This window comes from Cottoperca gobio, chromosome 9 (assembly GCF_900634415.1).
Source record: "Cottoperca gobio chromosome 9, fCotGob3.1, whole genome shotgun sequence".
In the NCBI taxonomy this organism is placed as follows: domain Eukaryota; kingdom Metazoa; phylum Chordata; class Actinopteri; order Perciformes; family Bovichtidae; genus Cottoperca; species Cottoperca gobio.
Genome location: NC_041363.1, coordinates 21963889 through 21991095, shown reverse-complemented (window position 1 = coordinate 21991095; position 27207 = coordinate 21963889). Strand labels below are relative to the sequence as shown.

Genomic DNA, 27207 nt, shown 5'->3' with positions numbered 1-27207 from the left:
AATTTTTTGGCAAGTGTGACGAGCGCTGCACTTTTTTCCCTCTTTGCCCCTCTAGTAGTTTGTAAACAGACCAAGAGTCCTTTGGAATGACATAATTGTTTTGGACAGTGAGATATTAGAGGCACTCACACAAACAGACAAAGTTGAGGGAGATGCTCTTCAATTTCTAAATGCCATACACAATGGGTCACTGTCATGTCAAGCCATGTGTCCATGCATACATAGAGTAACGTTTACCATCACTTTATATCAAAGAGCAAGAGTCAGCTCAAACAGCCGGACAAGGAAATGTGAGTAACTGAGAGAAGGGCGTGTCACAGTGAATATATGACGCAGAAAAGTATTAAACGTATAGTGTAACATTTCCACATTAAAAGGTCTAAAAACGACTAGACCTATGTTATACATTGTGAGTTGTGTACTTACATTTCAAATGTACAGACATATCTCATTTGTATCAAGGTAATGGCCCGTTTCATTTGGTCTCCTGTAATGGCAAAACACAGATTTCTATTTTTTTACGTGAAACATTTTTAGATTTTTTTGTTTAGTGTTTTTACTGGCTTCATTTACTGGGTCTGTTTATTTTGTTATTGTTTTGATTGATGGACCCCTAGTGGCAGAAAGTGACTTATTATGTGCTTAATGTATTGTTTGTTTACCCCTGGGTCACATCAATTGGTGATTAGATCTTGTGAAAATTGTGAAAGGATCAACCCTGCCATAGAATTTATTATTATTTCTAGAGGTTACACCGACTGGCTGCAATTAAATACAACAGGGTCTCCATCATTTGTGGCCCATAATGTATACACTGAAGATTTACTATCATTTGTTGCCCAAAAGCAGACGATGCATTCAGTGAACCGTCTGGCCAGTTATGTGAAGCTGATGGTTCATGGGTGCTTTCTTTACTTCAGTGCATAGAGCTCTTAGTTTAAAGCTATTTCACTGACTCTCATACTTGCTTTGCGTCTTTGTTTAGACTGCCTATTTAGTTTCTGTTACAAAGCCTAATGGTAGAATTAGGTTTTATTTTATTTTTAGATTTGTACGTGTGTGTGGTTGTGTGTGGTTGTGTGGTTGTGTGTGTGTGTTTATGAGCAAGCATGCACATAAACAGTATATCTCTCATTCTCTCTCTCTCTCAGTCCACCCACTAACTAGACACTGTGTGGGTGTGGATCCTGCAGGCTGCCCGTCTCTTTGCGCCAGCTATTAGTCACATATTGTGCACATTACACATCACACTCTCTCATTGCACCAAGCCTACACACATTTAAATGTGCACACACTCACAATGGAGTGAGGTAGGTACATGTATCTCTTGCAGTGTACACAGTGATGTGATTTCCCTTTAAGTGATGGAAAAATAGCTTGGCATCAGCCCACCAGTCTTCTATGATTCAGTTTCATCCTATACAAAAGGGTTCCATTTCTTTCACGTATTATTATCTCTTTGCTCTTCAAAAGCGTCCTACCCTCTCTTGACTAATCTGGACCTTTTTTTCTTTGTGTCTCCTCTCCCGCTCTCCACTCGCCGCAGCGCGGGCGCGCGCGCCACTCCCGCACGGCTCCTCTCTCGCCACGTACTCCTCATCTCGGCTCCTCTCGCTCCACTTACTCTCCTCCTCCCGCCCCACTACCCGACGCCTCTCTCTCGCTCCCTCTCCCCGTACGCCGCCTTTCCTCCTCTCCTCTCCACTACTCTCCCTCTTTCGCTCTCCTCGCCCCTTACTCTCTCCCGGTCCACGGACGCCTCCCTCCCCACTTCTCCTCTCCTTTCCACTACTCCTCCGCGTTCTCTTCTCCCCTACTTCTCCTCTCCTCTCCACTACCCTCCTCTCCTTTCCACTTACTGCTCCTTTCTTCTCTTCCCCCTTACTTCTCCTCTCCTCTCCACTTACTTTCCTCTTTCTCCCTCCTCTCCAACTTCCTCTTCTCTCTTCTCCTCTCCTCTCCACTTACTCCTCCTCTCTTCTCCTCTCCTCTCCCCTTACTCCTCCTCTCTTCTCCTCTCCTCTGCCCTTACTTCTCCTCTCCTCTCCACTTAATCCTCCTCTCCTCTCCCCTTACTCCTCCTCTCCTCTCCTCTCCACTTCCTCCTCTCCTCTCCACTTCCTCCTCCTCTCCTCTCCACTTCCTCTCCCTCTCTTCTCCTATCCTCTCCACTTACTCTTCCTCTCGTCTCCTCTTCTCTCCCCTTACTTCTCCCTCTCTTCTCTCCTCTCCACTTACTCCTCCTCTCTTCTCCTCTTCTCTCCTTTGTCGTGTTGGTGTAATTTTTGTCTGGCAGGTTGTTCTGCTGTGGCTGCTCTTGTCTTTCATCATGTTTAAAAAAGCCAAACGAAACGTTTTTGTCTCCTCCACCCGCATTCACCCACCCGTCCCTCCCCTTCCAACATCTCTATCTGCATCAATCGTCCTCTCTCTTCTCCTCCTCATTTCTTCTGACTTCTATGTCACTACTCGTCCTCTAATCTAACCTGCCATTTTCTCATCTTTAATTTTGTCTCATTCATCTTGCATTTTCCCTGCCTGTCACTCTGTTCACCTGCCATCCTCTTTCTCCACCTTCATCCCTGTCTGTACATCCCCATGGTCCATCCATCCATCCTCACCCCTCCCTCCACCCCCACCGTCCCTCCTCTCTCTGTTTTGTCTTCACAGTCACTGTATCCATCAGATTCTAGAAAGTGTCCATCACATTCACCAACATGACATAGTGCACAGGGACCTGAAGGTTAGTATATGTAGAGGAGCATCTGCAACAATGCTTCCTTTCCCTCCTCCGTCCCTTTCTTCCTCCGTCCTCCGTCTCGTCTGTTTGTGTCGTCAGTGTCTAATGTCCGCCTGTCTGACTCTTGTCTCTTGGTATGCTCTTATTATTCCTTTTTGCTTTCTTATTGTATGGTATGTTGTTTTTTAAATTGAAGGACCCTGGCCTGCCTCACGCACCCTCCCCGCTCCATCTGCCCTCCCACCCGTTCTCTTTACAATAAGTTTACAACCACATTATAAAACCTCCTACGTGTGTAATAAATATTTGTATGGGCAGGTGTAAATTGCCCATACAACCATCATTTTCTCCCCCCAGGGTAGTTAAAAGAAGCCACAGTTATATTTATTGTGATCGTCATTGATTTGTTTTGTTCCTCCCTTCTCTCTAGCTTTGAGTCAGTTGTGTTATTGTATTGATCCCTCTATTTCAATAGCCTCATTCAACCACAACTTCATCTTTATAAAGATGTTTTAGAAATCTTGAGCTGAAAGGAAAAACACGACAAAAGAACTGCGCTGCTTTTAAAACAAATGCACTTTTTGTTTAAAGCACATTTCAAGTGTTACACACAGACTGCAATAACTAGTCATACAGCTACATATTCTTAAAAATATACAATTCACAAAACAGGTTAAGCACCTGTTTTGCTGTCGTCTACACCATCATTTTTATCCAGAAACCCGAGTGAAAAACATTATTTTAAATCACATTTGTGTCATTAGGGTAATTTGCTAGTTTGCAACAGAACCACAAACAAACATTATTTTAGCAGATTGCATACGTACTCAGAAACAATACTTATACACACAGTGTGCATGAAGTCTGCTTTTTATAGACAGTGTTGTTAAAAAAACAAAGGGGGAACAGTAACACTACAGAATGGACCTTAAAATACAGCAAATGTTGAGTATGATCTCCAGCATGGCCCCCCTAACTGCTAACTAACACAGGAACGCTCATGATGATCTCTTTCTATCAGTCACACACACACACGCAGAGGATTTTCACCCTGCGGGTTACAGAGCTCAACAGCTGACAAAGTGGGGGGAGGATGGACATAGACACACACACACTGAGCTGCATATCTACACACAGGCACACATTTATGCATGAATGAGGGTGCAAGAGAACACACACACACACACACAAATTTCATAGATGGAAGTCCCATTAGCCTCGACAGCACATATACAGACACATGCTCGTTTTGGCTTTTAGTGATCACTTGGCACACACACACACACACACACACACACACACACACACACACACACACACACACACACAGCATTTGGACTACAGACATGACCTGCCTAGTATTTATTCATTAGGAGACCTTTTAGAAACAAGACACAGGATTCTAATTTATAGCCCTGAACTTTACAGCCATTCCAGTCCATATCTCTCTCTCTCTCTCTCTCTCTCTCTCTCTCTCTCTCTCTCTCTCTCTCTCTCTCTCTCTCTCTCTCTCTCTCTCTCTCTCTCTCTCTCTCTCTGAGTTTCTTTCTTTCTTTCTCTCTCTGTAAGTCACCCTTCGAGCTTCTGTATGTGTGATCATGATTAAGACTGCCAACTATTAATTGTTAGGCTGCCAGTTTACTGATTATTCTTTTTCCTGCACTTTCCTCAACAAGACACAATTTACAACTGTTCAAGGCCCTGTCACACATATCCGTATGACAGAAACATATGCCGGCGCATACGAAATATCGGCAATAGGTTGATATAAATTAAGGGTAAGTTGTGATCGTTTGAAGGACGCAGACGACACGCCGAACACGCCAGACACACGGCCCTGTCACACAGTTCCTGTATGACAGAAACATGCCGCCGTATATATGAAAAGTAGCTCATACGTCCAACTTTTCCACAGCGGTGTTGTAGCTGACGTATACATAATGAATACATAACTAATTATTATACGTATGTCAAACATTGATAGCGTATCACTTACTTATTTAAAACGTCACGTAACGTCTGCATATCTTATGAAGCACACGTCGGGTACTTCCGGTAATTTTGAACATGCTCAAAAAATCAGCGTTCAACAACGCACCCCAGCGTAACACAGGGAGCTCTTAACGAATACTACTTATACCTTACCTTATATCAACATAAACCAGCGTGTTGCCCATATGTTTGTATACGTTATGCATTCGTTGGGTATTCGTCTGATACATTTTGTATAAGTAAGTGATGCTCTATCAACAGGTTAGACATGCGTATCTGTATATGTTCACTTTTCCGATCCGATGAAAAGTTGAACGTATTTGGACTCTGACAAATATTCGTATGCGCCGGCATACGTTTCTGCCATACGGATATGTGTGACAGGGCCTTAAAAACCAAATGTTTGAGCACATAAAGACAAAAAAGTTTACGTTCAAGTTGTGATTTCTAGTGATTTGTCATCTCACACAATAAAACACACCTGGGTTATAATCATGCAAGGGGCTGCTGCTTTGGAAAGTTATCATGGTGTCATTTTATCATATCGATCGCCAGTTTAACTGTAGAAGCAAAACATTCAAGTTACATTCAAGTAATCTAACTCTTTTTCTGTATTTGATTTTTCTTTTTAGATTATTTTTTAGAAATAGAAAACCGCACACAGCATGTTATCAGTTGTTGGGTGGATTTAATTTAATCTACTCAATAAAAAATCCTATATAAAAAAACATAACAGGAGCACACACCTCACTATGGACTTTGATAAACTCTGAACTTTGTCAGTGCACAGGAAACACACATGCACGGTCAAGCTTTTGTCTACACACAACGCCACATCCCCAACTGTGTGTGTGTGTGTGTGTGTGTGTGTGTGTGTGTGTGTGTGTGTGTGTGTGTGTGTGTGTGTGTGTGTGTGTGTGTGTGTGTGTGTGTGTTCCTGCAGCTCTACTTCCATACACACCTACGTGGCCCTACGCACACACACATGTATGCGTTGTCTGTCTCATTACACACACACACACACACACATATCCTCGTACCACGCTCAAATATCTGTCTAGACTCAAACCTCAATCATCCCTCAGCGTCCCTCGTACAGTTTTTGACTTTTGTGTTTTTATTTTTAGTGTCCGGTAGCTGACATCAGAATAGACATAGACTTGGCATTGATGCCGGACACATCTTTTTAAATGTTATTAATTGCACAATGACTCACTCCTTCCCTTAACTCCTTCATCAACGCCCTTCGTGCCCCCCATAGCCAGCCACGTTCTCACACCCTCCTTCATCACCCAAGGCCTGCTGACTAAAAGATGCAGGGAGGTGGGGTCTCTAGAATCCAGCTGCAGCAAACTGAACAGTAAAATGTGTGTCATGCATGATCTCATCTACGAAGAATACAGACGAAGATCATGGAGAATATCCATTGGTTGCAGAATAGATTGACTCAAAGGAATCTTCTGTTGCAATTCACCCACAGCTATGCCCTTTAAAGCCATCCAAGTCAAACCAAGATCTGCAGCCACCCCCCAAAAACCTCACTAATGAAAGTCATTAATGACATTTGTTGCACTATAGGGTGTTTGATCCACGTTATTCCTTTCCCACCATTTTAAACGTAGGTCAGTTTTTATGTGGGAAGCTCAACCCAGAAGAGCAAGCACACGGCCTTACATGAGGGCCGCAATGGTTAGCTAACCTAGCCTATGTAGCTAACTTTTAGAAAGCTATTTAAGGGAACCCTGATTACCTTCATTTGAGTAATCCTGGGTGTGGGTTTAGCTATGGGTCATCCGAAGCCAGTAAAAGGTGAGAGTATGACTGGCAACAGAAGAGCCCTTTCAACCCCTGTTAAATATCCCTTAATCCCCTTTTACTCCTCCATCAACCCCCCCCTGGCCTGTGCACGAGATTGTAGCGCTGCTCAGACTAACATGCGCCCCCCTTGGTGTTTGCATGCAGTCATTGCATCCAGCAGATCTTGGAGGCAGTGCTTCACTGCCATCAAATGGGCGTGGTGCACCGGGACCTGAAGGTGAGTGACAGGGATCCTCTTGCTGTCCCTTGAGAGTTTGTTGAAATATTTGTTGAAGGGGGGGTTGTAGGTGTGTTATTTATGTAGTCTGTGTGGGTTTGGTAAATACATGCAAGTGTATGTAATGTTTGCGGACATAATGTCACTTGCAAAGCCTCAGGACTTAGAGAGGGTTGAATCATCTCATACCCCCTGAATTCTGATATGAATACAATTGCTGCTTTTGTAACCCTATATAATACAATCTAACCCTACACAATAGTCGGTTGTGCAGTTAGAATGCAATTTAGAGTCAGGCCAAAGCTCCTCTCCACCCTCAGAGTTAGAACAGTCCCTACAGCTTTGTGGCGATCACCATGAGACTGTCAAATACTACCTGCAACCTTTCTCTGGACTCTGCCCGGCCATACACAGCCTCCAGCTCTGTGCAATCACCTTATTTTCCTCTTGTGTACATACCACTTCAGTCACCCCAGTCCGTGGAGATTTCAAGCATGCAAAGCTGTTCATGCTGACTGACCCATGCCACTGCTCTGTAACCTTTCTGGAACAGGATCTTGTCATTGCAAAGCCGGCACATTTTTTTGTTGATGGACTGACCTCTGGTTGATTTACTAGTCAGAGAAATATGTTAAATATTGATTATGACACAACCTGTGGGGTTTTGATTGCTGTTTTGGATCAGCTAATGACCCTCAGTGATTCCAATGTGACCGCTCATTTTCTGTAAACTGCCATCAATTGTCTTGTGATGTCGTGACATTTGTTTATATTGGCTGACTGGCTGGTAGCGCAGTCTTTTTTAGGCTGCAACCGAGAGCCAGTCGCTAATTGTGAACTGGTAACAAGTTTCTTATAACTGTGGGATTGCTTGATATATGTAAACATCTATACATGTGTCATCTGGTTAAAGCTTTGCTCTTAAGGATTGATCCTGCGCTTGAAATGCATTTTCAGTGAGATTGTACAGCAAGCCTCGTTTAATGTGACTGCTGACTGTTAACTCATCAACAACCAAAACACAGTTTTGCTTTAGTCTGTTAGTGTTTTAAATTTGGCTTCAAATGTGATGAGCTGTGTGTGTGATAGAAATCTATCTGTTTCCTCTCGGTGACATGTCTTGTACCTAGTCGCGTGTCAGTATATGCTTGTCCCTTCCTTTTTTGCATGATGCCCTTTGTCCAGTAGACCTCTTCTATGCAAATGTCAGTCAAACCATTCCAGCAAAGGCATGTTGTGTTTATCATAACTGTTGTGGCTGTTTCTTTATTTAGCCGACACGCCTATCTGGTTTCACACCCAAGCGTCGGAGAGCATTTCATGCAATAGGTCATAGTGTGCTGACTGAGGACAGCCTGGGTGATAAAATCCCTTGAATTAGGAATTGGGTTATGATAAATGAAATGACAACACACAGCAAATAAATGTGTGCCACACTTATATTGTTCAGACAGTACATCAAATAGTGTATTGCTTTTTGGTCATCTCAGAAATGACAAAATCACTGTCAGTGTTTTGAGTAATGAAAGGTCAAAATATAGTTAGTGCAGGGAATCAAATTGAAATATGTCTTTACTTCTTTTTCGATCAGATAGTTTCTTATTTAAATCATAAGGTTTTCAACATTAGGTTATCTCATGCTATCAGTGTTGAAGCAACATACTAGAAGAATATTGTAGAGAAACTCCAAAAGAGCGTTGTTTTAGGTTTTTATTTTAGGTGTCTGGTTGGCAATAGTGTCAAAACAATACCTAGCCCTGGCTTTAATCCAGACAAAAACACTCCAGTTTCCCTTTCCAGGTTGATTAAATTGCAGTTCCTTCTTAATTGGAGGTCTACATCTCTGCCACTTTCTCAGAAGGAATTTGTAGGAATACCGCAGCACTTCAAATCCTCTACAGACAGAGAAACAAAAGAGAAGAAAGAAAGATGTGAATCATTTCATTTGAAACACCCACTCATGAAACACTGCTCTCGAATACAGCTTTCTCTATCCTCCATATACCCTCCCTCTCTCCCTTTCAACCATAACCTGCTGGTCGTCAGCGTGCTCCACTGTGTGCATGTCTAAGTAGGAAGAAGCGCTTGTATCAAAAAGTGATTTTTATTGCTGCTGTTATGTCTGAACATGTGGCTTGGATGTTTTGCGTTGCGTTTATGCACCTTTTTGATGGAAATGCATGCTTCATCAGAATTTCCACCCACATCCGTTTTTCACGGATTATCTTCCTGCTGCAGTGTTGGCAAGTTCTAACTCCCTGGTTTACAAAAGAGTAAAGCCTAACCAAGCGGTAGAGCTCGGAAAATATGATGACACAAGGTAGGCACAGCGCCTCAGGATTACTGCTTCGCTCACTCAGTCTCTCTCGCTCATATCCTTCTCTTTTACTTATGGGCTCAAAGACTATGAAAGCACAATTGAAATACTAAGTATACCTGTGGGTCTTAACAAGTTGGTAGGCCTATCTTTAACTAAAGAAATTCTTAGTCGACTAACAGTCACAGTTGTGATGATTAGTTGATTTATATTGACGGATCTGTAAAACGGAGTTTCTCCACAAAGAATGATCCAAAAGCATCACTTTTAATTCTTGAGATTTAAGGAAAGGAAATCAGAGGGTGTACAGTAAAGATGCACGCTGGTGCAATGCATGGGAGGTAGTGACAAAAATACAGACTATCTATGTCCTAATTCTCTCCATGCTGTAAGTGTAAACTTGTGTTGCTGTTCACTGAGGTGCATTTCGGGAATCAACGTTTTGAACGTTGGTCCCTCGTAACATATACAGTTGTCTTAAATGAATAGAATCACTTAGTAATCTACACATCAGTATAAGTGTAAGGCATGCAGCTGTTACTGTTGCCAAAGTTATATTCAGTTTAGCCAAAACAAGCTAGTAGCATTTTGAAACGGTGCAAAACGGCAACCAGGATTGCAGATATTAACCCAGGCTGATAGTTTCAGTTATAAAAGCAATTCTTGGAGGCAGAGCGGATCTAAAGGCAGAAATCATTTGAATGGTATGGTTAATGGGCAGAGCCAAATAACTAAATAAAAAAAACGTGTTTTCATGTAATGTTAGATCGGAGTTCAGTATATGGGTTAAGGTGGAAAAGCTATTATTGGCAAGTCTAACACCAGTGGCGGGCCGTGCATTTCACACCTAGGCCTTCAGTGATGTCCTACACAGTCCTACCTGAATTATTCCACCTCTTAATACCATCATTATGACGCCATGGCTATAGAAACTATACATTTAGACAGAAACGCAGTATAACCGGGCGTTGCATCACCTTAACATAGTCAAGTACAACAGAGTTATATTAATATTTCCAAAACATTTAGTTGTAAATAGCAGGCATTCCCAGCAGTACAATGTGCAGTGCCTCTCGGAGCTGTGAGCCGGGGGTACCGCTCGTAGTTAGTGATTTGAAAGTGTCCGACAAACCCCTTTCCCGGCTGTGATAGGCTCGCTAGCGTCGGGGTTGGCCGTTCTCTTCTCACGATGTCTAGCTTTTCTTGAAAGGTTCGTCTTGAAAATGGCGTTGTAATTATATCTGCGACCACATCGATCTCTTCTCCTCCTTCAGCCATTGTGGGTTGAAAAAACAGCTTGTAGAAATCTACACAAATTAGCTCGTTCAAGGTTTGCTAGCTCTGCATAGCTCTGCCTCTCAATAGTGCGTATCCAATCAAAGGACGTGGACGTGCTGACGTTATCGTACGTCTGCTAGCTGGCCCCGGTGTCCCCAACTCGAAATCTGATTGGTTAACGCCACAGTTTTGTCTCCGTTCACTTTAAGCTACAGACGCCCGCACTGTTGATTCTGAAGGCCTCAGGGCAGATTTTGTGGACCCTGGCAACACATGATGGCTGAAATATGATTGGATAAAAGCTCTAACATAAAGGCCAGCCCTCCAAATCTCCATCTGAGGCTGGAAGCAGCGCAACCAAGAGGAAAGCTATGAAATGAAGAGAATAGACTATGGGGAATATTTTAATACATATTTGTGGAAATAATATATCAAAATTAAATTTATATTCTGAAGATGTTTAGGCCAGCAGAGAAGGCCTTGCTGGCCCTGACGGCCCACCACTGTCTAACACTCTGGCTATTGACTGAAATAATGCAAGATATATTAGTTACCTTGTTAGCCTCGCTGACTGCAATGTGTAGGCAACCCTTTTGTCTAGCCTGGTGATATTCCAACGTCATGAATGCCATGAACATCAATGAATAATGAATAAAAAAAAGTTTTATATTTTGTATTAATATTTTTTCACCAGGATGCCTTATTTGTCATTAAAGACCGCCAGTTGCTTTAACCGAAGCAATGATTAAGCGAGAGTTGAGAGAGACGTAGAGAAACAAAAATGAAAGAGAGAGAGAGACACACACAGAGAGCCAGTGGGGATAGTAGCCCATTATTAGAGCCCTCTTCAGACAGAGAATAATGAGGCTGAATGCATTATCTGGGCCACAGAGATGGAGCGTATAGACCAAAGCACACAACATGAAGCTAGGGCAAAAACGAACTGCAAACTGACTAGGTTTTGTGGACACATAATGCTATAGAGTACAATAAAAGTGAGTCCACAAAGTTATTGGACCAACTAGTATTGTAAAGCTTTTATGTGTCAACGCAAGTTATTTAAAGGACATCGCTGTCTGTGTGTATATATATTTTTGTTGTTGTGTGCTGAATACAGTGTTGATAAGAACGTTCAATTACAAATTGTGTGCATGTATAGCTATACCTCCAGCTCCTCCCCCACTAGGACAGTGTTCATGTTTTGTACCCGCATCCTTCATTTCAAAATGTTTGGTGACCTTGTGTATCCCCTCTTTCCCACTTTAGCCAGAGAACCTGCTCCTAGCAAGCAAATGTAAGAATGCCGCAGTGAAGCTGGCTGACTTTGGCCTGGCCATCGAGGTGCAGGGGGATCAGCAGGCCTGGTTTGGTAGGTACAGCAGATGCAGGACTTAATCACATCTTTATTTTATGTGTAATTATCTAAAGCTATAAAGGGGTTTATTATAACTTGAGTAATAAAATATGGTTCAGTTACTGTCAGTTGTAAGGATCACAAATGCATGTTAAATACTTGGTAAAGGAATAAAGATAATAAAGAATAATGGAGTCATTGAGAAGGCCCAGCTGACAGAGAGACTTAAGCTACTGGAAAAGATTATGTATGTTATAATAATAATAATAATAATAATAATAATAATAATAATAATAATAATAATATTTATTATTATTATTTGTGCTCAGTTTCTCTTTGTGATGTAACATAAGGATGTACAATATGCCTCAGATTACTTTCTTTTGTATTTTGCATTTAATAAATGGTGAAGCAATATTGATTTGGTGCCAAGGATGGTCATGCATTTATGCTCCCTGTCCGCTTCCCCTGGTGACATCATCACTTTTAGTTTTTCAGAGGATGTCAACTCTGATCATGAAGGTCCAGGGTAGTGCAGGTTTGTGTTGGTACATGGAGATTAATTATCAAAGAATAAACAAACAAAGAGTGGACAATAGTACTGTTGAGGTAGACTTCCACATCTCACATGAATCTCTTCTACAAACATATGTCCCCATCAGTGGTGGAGTCTGTGGCTTTCCTCAAGGGGAGGTTTGCTAGTCCCTCACAATCAACTGACTTCAAATCTACCTTTAAGATCTCAGTCCACTGTGTGTTTTAGCTTTAGGAAGATTATCTGGATTTCTACACAAGCTGATCCAAGGATAGCAGAAACACAATCTGTGGCCTGGAGGATGTCAATCAATCAATCAATCGTGTGTGTGTGTGTGTGTGTGTGTGTGTGTGTGTGTGTGTGTGTGTGTGTGTGTGTGTTTACTGCAGGGTTTGCTGGCACACCGGGGTACCTGTCCCCTGAGGTATTGAGGAAGGAAGCATATGGCAAACCTGTGGACATCTGGGCCTGTGGTGAGTTGTACAGAGAGACATACGCTCATTCACACACTTAACACACACGATGGCATTTCCTAGATAATTGTACACAAAAACAAACAAACACACACATTTTCTAACAAATTGTGCATTTTCTGTTTGTGTGCGTGTCCATGTGTGTCTCAGGGGTGATCCTCTACATCCTGCTGGTGGGTTACCCTCCTTTCTGGGACGAGGACCAGCACAAGCTGTACCAGCAGATCAAGGCTGGGGCTTATGATGTGAGTCTCCTCTACTCTCTTGCTCTCTTATTTCTCCTCTCCTGCTGTAATACCCTCCCCTCTCCTCCCACTGCCCTCGTTCCTTTTTGGCAGGGGTTACGTAACTCAGTCGTCTCATTCATGTTTCAGGGGGTGCAAGAGAGGGAGGCTCACCTTAGATCACATTTAAGTTCATGCCAAATAGAGAGAGAGATGCTGTCTGATTCTCTGGCAGGGCCTCTGGGCTCATAGGACGCATACCTCGATATTTATGCCTAAACACAACATGACCTGATGCGTTTAGAATCCTTAACAAATTGTTTGGGGCTGTGCTTGGACTGGCCTTCTGATAATGTTGAAAAACACACCCATATGGAACCACAGGCTATAATGTTGAAGGCATGAACGGGAAACATCCCGGGTTAATGTCTGGGCAGTGACCTGTGTGGTTTGTTATTCTCTCCCTCTCTCTACGTGTTTACTGTAAAACAATCCAACAAATCAACTTCTCACATATATGTGAGACATTAAAAACTCAAAAGGGACTTTGAGCTTATCAGACATTGTGACCATCAAGGAGTTATAAACAGTGCAGCAAACTCCTGTTTGTTCTGTGGAAAAATTAAACCATCTACAACTGACAAAGTTCCCCATGGCTTTTTAAGATGTTTGGTAGATTTTCTCTTTACGTTTCATGCTGTTGAGCTAATCAGTGGAGTTAAGTCATTAGAGTTTTCAGGGCCAATCAAGATTTGAACATCCTAAAAATGAACAGGATAAGTATTATCTGTTCCCCATCAAATTCTATCCTTTCGTTTTGTGTAAATTGTGATGATTGTAAATATCTCAAAAGCAGATAATAACAATAATAGTTCACTGGTTTAGCTCTGTAACTAACAATGAATTTCTTTGTTGATTAATCTGCTGATTATTTTCTCGATTAATCGTTAAGTCAGCTCTTTTCCCAGAGCCCAAAGTGTCGTCTTCACGTTGCTTTTCTTTGTCCGACTAACAGTCCAAAACTCAAAGATATTTCAAAAGAATTGCTTATTAATTATTGAATCATATCAATGGTTCTGTGTGTCCCTTTTAGTTCCCTTCCCCAGAGTGGGACACAGTCACTCCAGAGGCCAAAAACCTGATCAACCAGATGCTGACCATCAACCCAGCCAAGAGGATCACTGCTCAGGAGGCCCTCAAGCACCCATGGGTCTGCGTAAGTCTCCCCTGCTTGACATAGACACGCAGACAGCAGTTATTTTCTACTGCAAGCATAGAAAAGACTTGGAAAAACCAGTAGTTGAACCACAGCAAAGACAAAAACCTTGATTAACTGATTAGTTCTTGTCTTTGTTTCTTCCTCCTCTTCATAAACCTTCCTCTGATTGTCCTCCTCATGCTCTTCTCCTCCTTGTCTTCTTCCTTCTCACAGCAACGCTCCACTGTGGCGTCCATGATGCACAGACAGGAGACCGTGGAGTGCCTGAAGAAATTCAATGCCAGGAGGAAACTCAAGGTCTGTATGCTCACCCTCTCCCACATCTTCCTCTTCTGCTATAATAAGATCGTTTACAGGATAAAATAATTTCCTCAACTTTATTCTTTGATTTCTTTTCCATCATTTTAGGGTTACCAAAGTATTTCAAGATGTAATCTATACATTAAAGGCCTGAAATATATAATTAGTTTCATATAATATATATAAATATATATATTTATTTATATATATAGATATATATATATAAATAAATATATATATATATATATATATATATATATAAATAAATATATTTATATATATATTTATACATAAATATATTTATATATAATAGATTTTTATATATATATATATATATATATATATATATATATATATATATATATATATATATATATATATATATAAATATAAATAAATAAATAAATAGATTTATATATATATATATATATCTCAATCAGTCAGGGACCAAGAGTGGTAAAATGTTTTTCATTGTATAAAAATGATTATGTGACTTGTTTCTGTTCTCATCTCAGGGGGCCATTCTTACCACCATGCTGGTTTCTCGAAATTTCTCTGGTAAGTGTTACCTGAACATAATTCTTGTGTCCCTCATTCCTGTAAATCTACCATTCATATCAGTGAACCAACATCAATCAATATACAGTGTGTGTGTGTGTGTGTGTGTGTGTGTGTGTGTGTGTGTGTGTGTGTGTGTGTGTGTGTGTGTGTGTGTGTGTGTGTGTGTGTGTGTGTGTGTGTGTGTGTGTGTGTGTGTGTGTGTGTGTGTATAGAGTGCTGATATGAAAAATAACCAGTCGTCAATGTTCATGGTGAATAAGCTACTCGGTTGGGTTCATATATTTGTAAATCGTCAGTGCCTCCCCAGCCATGAACCTCACCGCACGTCACTGCCTAACAGTAACGCTGTTTTCAGGGATACATTGAGACAAGATGCAAGTATCAACGATCAGATAAAAGTCTCCCTGACATTTGTCTCTGGTGATCCTTCTGTCAGAGCTGCCGATTCATATGTGACAGATTTTGTGTCGCAGTCAAATAATGTTGGTGTTTTGTGTACATGAGCTAATCGCCCTTCTCTAAACTAATGAGCCCTGTGTGTCTCACCTTTTCTCTCTTTTTCCTCACCCTGCCCACCTACCTGCTGTGTCTTTGACTCACCCCCTCCCCTCACGTCCTTTTCCCCTTTCTTTCTAAATTTCACTGCACCATTTCTCCATCTGTTCCTCATTCACCTCCTACTCGTCTTTCTTTCCTCCTTGACTTGTAACTCTCTTTCTTAATGTGTGACTGGCTATTTCACTCTTAACAGTGGGCAGCAGGCAGACCACTCCAGCCTCTGTCACTGCGGCCGCAGCAGCGGTGGCTGCAGCCGCCGTCACCACCGGAGGGCTGGTGGAACAAGGTAGCATGGTGGCTCACCCAGGGCATGCCACCCCTCTCCCCTTACCCCTTCTCTGTTCCTGTCTTTTACACTTTATTCTTATTCTTCCTATTCTTCTATTTCCCCTCTTTCACACACCCCCTCCCCCCTCTCCCTCCTCAGCATGGGAGCTCATTGCTTGACCACGTCACTAACTACATCTCCCATTTAATCATCACCTGCAGCATTAGCTATGTTTCCATCTTACTGTCTAGCAGGTGTTATGCAACCTTTTCATACATCACCAAAAATGAAATGTAATAAATGTTATATTATATTATAAATGTAGGATTTTTAAATGTTAAAAACATCAATAAGAAAAGGGGAAAAAAACATTTATGTTGTTCGGCTGTTATTGGCTTTTCTTTTCTTTTATTCAAGGAAGACATTTGTTAAACACGACTAATGGTTAAATCTTAATAAATGCAATAAGAGTGACAGTAAGAATGATCTGACATAAAGCCATAATTTCAAACCTACTTCACACTTTATATGACAAATGTGCCTCTGTTGCTATTTGTTTGGAAAACTTCTTTATTGAGGAAAATATATTCCACTTCAAGCAAAGCAGAAATACATATTTGATTATGTTTTTAGTGAATATTTCAGTTTCAGCAATTCAGCAATTGCCCATTCAGTGTTGATGGATGGAAGCCCAGCTACTGCTGTCATTTTCCACATCAGCACATCTGTCACCTCCTGTCTGAGATCGAATAGGTTGGCTGACCCATATTCATCGTCTTCATCCACGCAGCCACAGAGCATGGCCTCGACCCAACCAAACTCCTATCCTGTCTCTGTGTTTCTCTTTTTTTCTTCTCACTCTTTTCTTCCCACTTCCCCACTGGATTTGATCCCATTAGCTTTCCTATAATCTGCCCTCTGTGGCCACAGTTAACTCACTTTTCTATAACTACACCAGCATCACTCCCACTTTCATACTTCCATATCTCACTTTCCCCCTCACTCCTCTTTCCCTCTCTCTTCTTTTCTCTGTCTGACAATGACACTGGAAAGTTCCCCCTGTCACTTTAAGGATGGAGCTGCCCGAGAGCTGTCGGTGAATGCTGCATGGGGCACTGGACTGGTGCATGCGCTGCAACGAGGGGGGGGGGGGATGGACATATCAAGTGGTTATTACTAAGCTCATTAGCAGACAATTGCCTATTTACACATGCAGTGGGCACAGAGCAACATTGGCCTCCCTTTAGAGTCTTATTTCTGCCCCGCTGACAAATGTTCATCTTATATCTACTTTCCTTTAGCTGTTGTTTGGTCAGGCACCTCTTGAGAGCAGTCGGCATCTCTGAGCTAATTTGCTGGAAAAAATTCAGTTTTAAAGTATATAGCAGTTTTGAAAAATACTCTTATTCAAAGGATTGTTGTGCTGATAAACCCAATAGTGAGCTTCAAAGCAGTCACTGAGGACACAAATATTTGAACAGTAGATTAGGATGACATTTTATTTAAAGTGAACCCGTCCCAACCTGATGTATGGGTTTGCAGAAATGAACGCAGGCATAAAACGAAAAAGAGCTTCATGTGACAGTCAAGCATTGAGCAAAGGAGACAGAAGTAGTGGCAGAGTCCTTGTTTCTGTGGCCCACTGGGACTCCACAGTCCTCTCTGTGTCCCCGAGCCTCCACTAGGCTCCAATCAAATATTAATAGTGGGCTGCCTCCCCCTATCAGCATCACTCTGCCTCACTAGCTTACTGGAGGCCTCGCTCTCATCTTGCGTATTCATACACACACAGATACAATCGCTGTCTAGTAGACCTCACCCTATCCTCATGCAGGAGGAGGGTAAATGTATCTTTTAATGTGTCCTGGTCTTCAACATGTGTAGAAAAAGTCCCAGATGAACTCATGCACTAAGTGGTTCTCTCCAATAGCTTATTGCATATCCAGAGGGCAGTTTTTTGGCTTGTGTTATTACCCCGTGAATCTTCATGTGAATCCATGCCCATCCTTGCTACGCTCCTGCAGTTGTGCATCTTGCGTGACTTTAATGGAAATGAATAGTGGTGATTTTGTTTTAATCTCTTCCTCCTCTCTCTTCTTGCTTCATGTGTAATTTGTGGCAAGGTAAGGAGCGCCCCTTGCTCGTCCACCTTCGGTTTGAAATAAGCTACCTTTGATTTTTCAGGTTTCCACAGATTTCCTCTTCGTCACTGGAATCCGAGCCATTTTTAGCAACATAGTGGGTTTTTATAGAAGATCCAGTTTGACAAAATAAAGGTTGGAAAGAGCTCAGTGAAATGATCTTCTCTTTACTCTCCCTCTCTGCTCTCCGTTCATTTCTTCTCCTCTTCTACCAAGCCATCAGAGAATACACAAGAATGAACTTGACACTATTCTGACCCCATTTCTTCTCCTCAGTAACAAGCCACCTTTGGAAGGAGTAACGGCAGCACAACAATTAACCATGAACATTCATTCCACTCTCACATCCCTCCGGATTATGTGGTGCTTCTTTATCACTTCCTATTGCTCCTTGAATGCTGAATATGCAAAACTCACTTCAAACATGAGATACTATATCGCTCAGGCAGAAAAGTAAAGAAAGAAAGAAAGCTTGGACAAAAGATGGCAGTGATGAATTCTACACATCCTATCTCCTCTTGCTCTCTCTTGATCAGTCTCGCTGTTTAAGTGACGGCTTTAAAAGTCCACTTGTAAGGATGTGATTTTTTAACTTAAAAGGGCCGGGCCAGGGCTCCACTAGACTTTAAACTTGCCTCTTTGTGATTGGACCTCTGTTTCTCCTAAGACATCACTGGAATTCAGCTCCTGGCTCGGAGCATGTTTGGAAAAGAAAGTGAGAAAATCAGAGAGGAGCTGTGGCTCATGTTCAGAGAGAGGGAAGAGGGATGGAGAAAGAAAGAAGAAAAAAATCCCAGACCGCCAGAAATAGTGTTTTATGTAACGTGGCTGGCTGCTGATGTGATCGCATCTGATTAGACTTGAAATCGCACTCAGCCCCTTTTAAAAAGTCCCAGCAAGGATTACGTGTAGGGGAGTGAGAGAGAGAGAGAGAGAGAGAGAGAGAGAGAGAGAGAGAGAAGAGAGAGAGAGAGAGAGAGAGAGAGAGAGTGAGAGAGTGAGAGAGGAGGAGTCTGGAACTTGAACTGGCAGGTGATGGGCACCGGCATTTGCCAGATTAATTTTACTGGTGTATTCTTTATAATGTAGTCATACTACTGTAGAACAGATTACTGTTGTGATATTTCAAATTAAACGGATACACAGGTAAGCATATATAAAGGGATAAAGAAAATCAAAATCAAAACTATATTTAGAAAAATGCTTGAAATCAAAAACATCCCAGACAATCAGGACTTGGGGTCAGTTGTATCTTACAGACATGGATAAGATGAGTTTATTTTCTTTCATTGATAGAGAAAATGGTTTAACTATTAACCTTCCAGTGATTCATTTACAGTCACAGCGACACAGCCACAGATAAATAGTCTAACGTAAAACTCATCACTTCCTGTGTGTCGGAGGTCTTCTTCCTGTATGTGTGTGCTGCGTTCGAGCTCAACAGTTCCAACACGACTAGCTAGCGCAATTTAGGTATCGACCTTTTAAGCAGAAAAAGTGCACACCTTTGCTTGTCAAATCTCGTCAACACGCTGCCTCCACCACAGAGAGTCTGGCTCTTACTTTGTGGCCCCTCTGGTGCATCGATCTGAGGATACTTCAGCAGTGTCGTCATGGTGAATGCCCTTCAGACTGGCTTCTGTTGTCTGAGTGCAGTTTCCACTGTTGTAAGGGATTATGGGTATTACGCTCATCAGAGGACTGTGTCTACAGTATCATTCTTCTTCCCTCAGCCCCTTCTCGTTACCCTTCATTAGAGAGCAGACTATGGACTAATCCTCCTTAAGGCCCCCACAGAGTTCCTAAAGGCAGGGCTTATTGTTGGGCCTTGCACGGCAGCCATCTTTCTTTCAGCTTCCTCACAAACGTGAGGGAACCTTGGCACAAGAATTGATGTGAAACAATGATTTGGAGGACATTTATATTTCACTGACAACAATGTCTTTGTTTTGTTGAAAGATAAAGCATTGGGATCGGATCCTGAAGCAATTGGAATGAGTAGCTAGTCTCAAAACACAAGGGGGAAATAAATAAGGTGATGCGTATTGGAGAGGCAACACTGGAATAATTCCATGTCCACTTAACCAGCTAGCTTTGCCTTTAGCATCAACCACCTTGGGACCTGCAAGTTGCATCTTAGTAGATCTATAAAGCCCTTAAATTACTTTTATTCATCTATTTAGGTGAGCTCTTTCGGCTCTTACTTCCTAGCAGGAAGAGTCACAGTGCTTTATCAGCAAGGTGCTGTGTCAGCCTAAGACTACTTTAGCTAAGTCATAGCTTTGCAAAAAGACAATTTTACTGCATTAAAGAATGTTATTACACAAAGTCAAATGAATGTAATCTCTTTGATGTAGATGTATCAGATATCTTTTAATCACTGAGAAAGTAATTGTTGCTCTACTTCTCTGTTTCGGCTCATCTCCACCTTTTGACTGGTTATTTTGCCCTCTGTTTATCATTTCAGCAGCTAAGACCTTGCTTAACAAAAAGGCAGATGTCAAGGTAAGGGTCATCACATGTCTTCCTCCCTCTCTGACCTCTCTCCTCTTGACTCCCTCTTGCTTTATTTACCAGGGATAGAAACTCTGCTTCTTCTTCTCTGATGTCTTTCTCTGCTCCACTATTTTATTCTTTCCTAATCTGGCTAATCTCACTTTTGCCTACTGCAGCTCTCTTTTCTTTGTTGTCGAATGTGTTTGTTTCTCATTAATTATGTGTCTGTCATAATCTCATTGGATGTGTTATTTCTTGTCCTGTATGGAGAGATTGTGGTTTTGTTTTCAGAGGGTTAGGGCTTCTGTTGAGTTTGGAACACCATTTTTGATGAGTAAAGAGATCATTTCTTGTAAAAAGCCAAAGCCCTACTCTGAATCCATATCTATTGACGCATGTGTGTGTATACGTGTGCGCTTTAGTTGCCTGTCAGAGTACAAGCCTCAAGTAGCACCTACTTTAGAAAGCACACTTTATTTACATTTGGAATTATCCAGCTCTTTGCCACCTTTCCATCTCCATTATTAAATGAAACATCTGCCAGCCTCCCCATCCCTTTTTTTCATCACTTCCTCTATCTCTCATCCCTCCATTTCTGTCTTTTCCTCCTCTTTCAGTGCTTCCTATTCCTGCTCACCCCATCTGGTCTTTAACCCCACATTCCAGTTCATCCTTTTAATAAATATCTCTCACCATCCCACGCTCCCACATACACACATTGCAGTCACACATCCCACACACAGCTTCCATGAATGTGTGCAGCGTGTATGCATGATAGTGTGCGACCAGGCTTGGAACATGGTGTGCATGCAAAATAATGTGTTTGCTTCTCAGCATTGTACATTGTGTTAGGAAGAGCTTTGCCTGCATACGCGTGGACATAGAGGTGTGTGTATATGTGACTGTGACTGTGTGAATGTATCACATTTGTTTGTCAGTTTGAAAAGAGAACGAAAGCGTGGTGAAATGGGGGTGTGAGCATGCCTGCACATCGAGTGTGCGTAAGCGTGGGTGTCCGCATTTGGTTTGCTCACGTGCAGCAGTGTGTGCGTGTGTGCACGTGTGCATGTGGACCCCCTCCCCTCTCTCCCTGCTCAGTCAGTTCAGCAGGGAATGTGACTCCGGTTCCAGGAATAGCTGCCAGTCTGGACCCTGGAAACTCAGACGACAAAAATAGAAACTTACTTCCACTGTGGCGCACTCATTGCCTAGCAACAGGCTCCCCACACACTTGCCCCAAACCATTTGTAAGGACGTCTTCGTCGTTTGCTGCCGTCCCTGCTTGCCTCCGTCCCTCCGTCTTCTCTTGTTTCTTCCCTCCACATGTCCTTTTTGCGACTTTGACCTCCTCTCCTCGGCCCCTCCTTCTTCTCACGCAGGTTCATTCATGCGTAATGGCACCTGACGTTTTATTCAACTGTAACACCTACTCAGAGCAAGCAGGCGGTCTCTCTGCAGCACTACACACCAGCGTGCTGCCAGCAACTTCCCATAAAAGCCACTTCATGCAGTGTTGTTATATTGATAACACACACTGTGTCTATTATTTTTGTTTCTAAAAGATGTTACATGTAGCATTCTTATACATCAATATGATGTTTACATAGACACATAAACTGCTACAAGATTTTCAATTTAGAAGAATGTAAAATACAACCTGGGCTCATATTAGGTTTTGGGTTTTTTATTGGTAATTTTAAGTGATTACACTTATGTCCCCAAATGATCATGCTAATAATTTGTTGATGTATAAATGCTACATGTAACAACTCTACAAGTATTGAGCCAGTCGTGGTTTTATTCTCACAGAATACCCTTTGCATTGCCTTGCTATTCGTTTATGCCTCCATCTTGCTCCTTGTTGCCCAAAATGTTCTTAATCTGTTGACAGAAGACGGGTGTGTTACAGTTTTGCCGTCTGCACGACTCTTGATCTGCTTCCCACTCTTATGTTCTCTTCCCGATGACTTCCACTTAAACCCTCGCTCCTCTTTCGTGCGCTTGCGCCTCCCTACTTCCGCAATAACACTTGAGGGGAAACACTTGTCCTTCTTCTGTTTCGTTCAAGCTGTCTGGAAAAGTCTGATCCTTTTTCTTATGAAGGCTTGAAATCTGCATTACCATCAAAGTACTTGGTCCATTCACTTTTTGTCATTGGTTACTTTTATCTTTTCCCCCCTTTTTCTACCAACCGTCAATATTTCCATCCACCCATCAATCACCTGGAGACAGAAACGCAAGTCCAGCTCTACTGTCCAGTATATGGTGAGCATGCTATCAATGCATTTACCCAGTCACTACTTTCTTTGCTCTCACTTTCTCCACTTGTTAACTCCTGCATCTTTTTTATCCACCTTTCCCCTGCTTTTACTCGTTTTCATCGGTGGAGTCAAGTGTTCTACATTTCACTGAAGTATTACTGTCACAGTGATGAATTGGGCACCACTGTCAACATGAGCAGTGATGACGAAAATACAATAAAAACATAAACAGAAAGTCACACTTGCCAGGCAGAAGTCACAGCTTTGGCCCTTGCAAAGTGCACTGCCATTAGCGTCACCCTGACATTACTCTAAGAAAAAAAACAAAAAGACAAAAGAAGCAGGATGTTTTAGATCCATCAGAGATACTCCAGGGACGCTGCTCCAGATCTGTCAAGGGCACTCTTTTAGAATAGAGGCAGCGCTTGTGCTTTCGGTACCGAACTCTTTTTGTCTAACAAAGCAATGCACTTTCTTGAATGGTAATGAAAGTGAAAACTAATTTGTGTCTTCGGCCTGTGATTCGTATCCACTCCAAAATGTAATGTGTTCTTCCCTGGCCCATGCTACACCCTTCCACCAAGTATTATTAAAATCGGGAGAGTAGTCCGTAATCCATTCTGACAAACAACCGAACCGAAAAACTTAACCTCCTTGGCCGAGGTAATAAAGGTTTTTCTACATGCCCATCACCTCTCTCGCACCTCGTCCCTGTCCTCCTGTGTCCTCCCTGTGCACTGCTTTCTTTTCCTGCCTGGAGAACCAACTGAATACTTCTCCTTTGTTTAACCTTATTAGATTGTGAAAATGTTTGATCTCTTCTCGATATACAAGCTTATGGCTATATCACCATGGTTTTGCTCATAACATGAAAAATTGGCTTTGGATGTCGACAGTTGTCTTCACCACTTTGTTCAGGACTGCTGTCATCATGCCAGTTTATTAAATGCCATCTAGGAAAGTCAGGGGTTTTCTCAGCACTAAGCTGAAAGCTAAGACCCAGAGTTCATTCTGCAAACGAGCTTTGACTAAGACATCACACCCGCTAAACATTACTTTGATGAGGAATATATTTCCTGTTGCTCCACAGCGGCAGCAGAGCGATGGCTGACGTTTGCTTTGGTTGGTTGTGTGTGTGTGTGTGTGTGTGTGTGTGTGTGTGTGTGTGTGTGTGTGTGTGTGTGTGTATGTGTGTGTGTGTGTATGTATGTGTGTGTGTGTGTCAACTTATTGTCATCCTACACCAAGGCCGTCGTGTGTGTATGCATTGTGTTAAGACGTATAAGCCTTCTTCTTCTTCTTCTTCTTCTTCTTCTTCTCTCTTCTCTCCTCTCTTCTGTCCTTCTCTTGATACACCCATGTACAGTACACACACACACACACACACACCCCAGTTGACTTTCTTTCCATCCTGCAAGTCAGTGTGTCAACTGTCAACGGTTTCCAATTCGGTATCTTGAAAAGTAAATGACTCATTTTATCTTGTGCCTCTTCTTAAAGTCTTCTTTTCTTTAAATTTAGGTAGAAATGCCTGTGATGTGGTAGAATTTCCGTTGCGTGATTAGCATTAGAGCTATGTAGAATCTGTCACCTCTTCCGCAGATTTCTTCCCACTTGCTTTAAACATTCACACCATACTAAGACTTAATGTGGCAATCAATACTCCCTGACTTCTCTTGACCTCTATCACTGACTGCTAGGAATTGCTTAGATGTAATAGTGTTACATGATTAAGATTTATGTAATGGTAGCTGACTTCTTAGATTGAGTCACTTTGGTGATTCTCTTCCCCACCCAGGCCCCATTTAGCAATTTCAAGTTAACATCTTTACAAACACGATTACAAATAATGTAATGTAAATTCAATGCAAATATCATTACAGCCTAACTAAGCTATAAAGGACTGACCGCTCTTTGATGTGTGGCCTTCAAAGGATAATTTAATCCAGTCTTATAATTATGAAAGTGATTAATTACGGCAAAATGGCACAGTTGAATCGTAGCAATGTGAAATACTAAGCAGCAACAGCGGCAGCAACATCATGCTGCCACGCAGTGTCAACCGCCCCCTCATGTCACCGCTCAGAATTACAGATCAGTCTTGTGAATGAATGTTTAAGGCCTCTCGTCACCGCTGCTGCTGCCTGCCATCTACTGGACTCACACATTCATGTTCATCTTACTATGCTTATGGGGACCTACAGTTACTGCATTACCCATTATTTTCCGTCTCTTAATTTGACATTTTCTGTTGTTACGGAACTATTGCAAACTAAAGTTTAAACCTTAAAACCAAACCTACACCTTAAATCTATAGTTCACGAAAATGATGAACTCCTCACCTCTAGTGGTATCTAGCCATACTTTATTTTATTTTAGTAAAAATAAATATATGAACAACTGTAACCTGGACAGTTATTAAAAGATATGAGACTCCATTACCCTCTATTGTTTTGGGATGGTGAAGAATTTTCAGACCTTTTTCTAATTTCAACTGAAAAGACAAAAGCTAAAAATGTGTTCTCACAAAAGGAGTGCAAGGACACACACACACACACACACACACACACACACACACACACACACACACACACACACACACACACACACACATGCTTTGCTGTCGTTAACACTTTTGTTGTGTCTCTTCCCTTTCCTCTCCTTTCCTGCACAGCCCCAGACAAACAGCATCAAAAACAGCATAGTCACCAGCCCCAAAGGAAACACCCCTTCACCTGCTCTGGTATTTACCTCCTAAAACCCCCCACCCTCCCCTTCACTCTTCACCTTTAATGTGTGTCCGTCTATCCCACTTTTAAGTCCTTTAAGACCCCTACCTTCCCTCTACTCCACTCCCCTACTTCTCTACTTTTGTCTGTTTTTCCTGTGTCCTGTTTTGTGTGGATGATCTTCGCCCAGCGGCTGCGTGGGCCACAACGTTCAGTAGGTCTTAAACCAGCAGGTGGTGTCAGGAAAACATTTCCCCAAGGCAGGTGTGGGTGTTATGTGACTTGCGCTTGGGTTGAAATTGTGCTGCCGTGTCCTTTTCTCTGTCAGTGAGAGTTTCCCAAACAGGAACAGACAGCCAATGCCTGCTGGGACTGTCAGTTAAATGTACCCCCTCCTTCCTATGTATGCCTCTGTTCAGAAGCGGTTCCCACAGCGTGAGCATCACAGTCCAAAGGTCTTCAGATTGTCCTTCCAGCCAGATTAGATTGTAGGTTTTGGTTCCAGTCCATGTCAGTGCTGTGTACAAACTAAAGCAGTCCCTGCTCACATCTGCATTACCACTTAAGTGTAAAAGCACTTGCACGGGCCTTGAAGACAGCTCATAGGTTCAAACTGCAAACATATAAATCATGTACATTAGTGAACAGACATCAGCGACATTTTGTTTACCTTAGATATACATTTTTATCTACTTGTAATGACCCAATATAAAAATATCAACCAGTGCATTGACATTGCTAGTGAAATTCCCTCCATATTGCTTATGGTTCACTGTAGTCGTCATTAATCAGTTGGAGACTGTTTAGATGATCCTCACCTTCTAATAACAACAGCAACAACCTGCGTCCTCGCTCGATTTGTTTCTAAAGTGTTAGTCTTTTTACCAAACTGGCTTTCACAGCTCCCCCAGTGATTTAAATGCAAATTTTAGAGCTGCAAAGATAGCTGACTAATCGATTAGTCGATCGACAGAAAAGTGATCGCTGACTATTTTGATAACCGATTAATCATTACATTTTCATGCAAAATAGCAGAAAATGCTGTTTTCAGCCTCTCAAATATGGAGATTTCACATTAAACTGAATATCTTTGAGTTTGGACTGACACAAGAAGACGTATAAAGACATCACCTTGGACTTTGTTAAACTGTGATGGACATGCTTCCTTATTTGTTTTACACTTTATAGAGCATTTGAAAATCTATAATGAAAATAATTGTTTCAGCCCTAACTATTGTAAACATTTAATGTTGTTAGTTTGCTTCAGTTTAAAAAGTGTAATATAGGTGTTTATTTCCAATTTAGGTTGTATAGGCATTTTGTAAACTTTTTTAAGTAGATAACTAATGTTCCTGATTAACTTTTGTGTTTTGTTGGAAACTGCTCTATAAGCAAATGTGTAAAGATTATTCTTCATACAATTGAACTCACCCTATGTTCTACTGCTAATTATTTAGCCTCAATAGCTGCTTTATATCATGGCATTTATACACCCAGGCCAGTAGCCATGCTAAATTATAAATCACTGGCAAATCAATTAGGCATTTAACACAGCTGAGGACCTTTGGGTTTGCTCCTTGTAACTCCTGCACACTACATATAGCTGTGTCACACTGGCTTTACAAAGCTCCCCATGTGATGATAAGTTATTACAGATTCTAGGCTGCTGGTCGGAGGGTCACTAACTGATGTCACGGAGCGCTGACCCTGGTATGTCGAGTATCAC

General features: G+C 41.9%; 1 protein-coding gene across 20 annotated transcripts in view; it reads left to right on the top strand.

The window, feature by feature from the left end:
* Window positions 1-27207, top strand: part of camk2b1 (calcium/calmodulin-dependent protein kinase (CaM kinase) II beta 1) — a 61042-nt gene that overhangs the window by 16947 nt on the left and 16888 nt on the right. For 3 of the 20 annotated variants that reach the window (XM_029439471.1, XM_029439467.1, XM_029439461.1), the window contains exons 6-14: window positions 2671-2743; window positions 11629-11731; window positions 12641-12724; window positions 12875-12969; window positions 14042-14164; window positions 14381-14464; window positions 14983-15025; window positions 15780-15872; window positions 20463-20500. In XM_029439471.1, coding sequence (XP_029295331.1) covers window positions 2671-2743; window positions 11629-11731; window positions 12641-12724; window positions 12875-12969; window positions 14042-14164; window positions 14381-14464; window positions 14983-15025; window positions 15780-15872; window positions 20463-20500 — 736 coding nt within the window. Of the gene's footprint in view, window positions 1-2670; window positions 2744-6694; window positions 6768-11628; window positions 11732-12640; window positions 12725-12874; window positions 12970-14041; window positions 14165-14380; window positions 14465-14982; window positions 15026-15779; window positions 15873-20462; window positions 20501-22723; window positions 22757-25426; window positions 25496-27207 lie in introns of all 20 variants that reach the window. The other 17 variants (XM_029439468.1, XM_029439458.1, XM_029439470.1 and 14 more) reach the window with 13 other exon arrangements.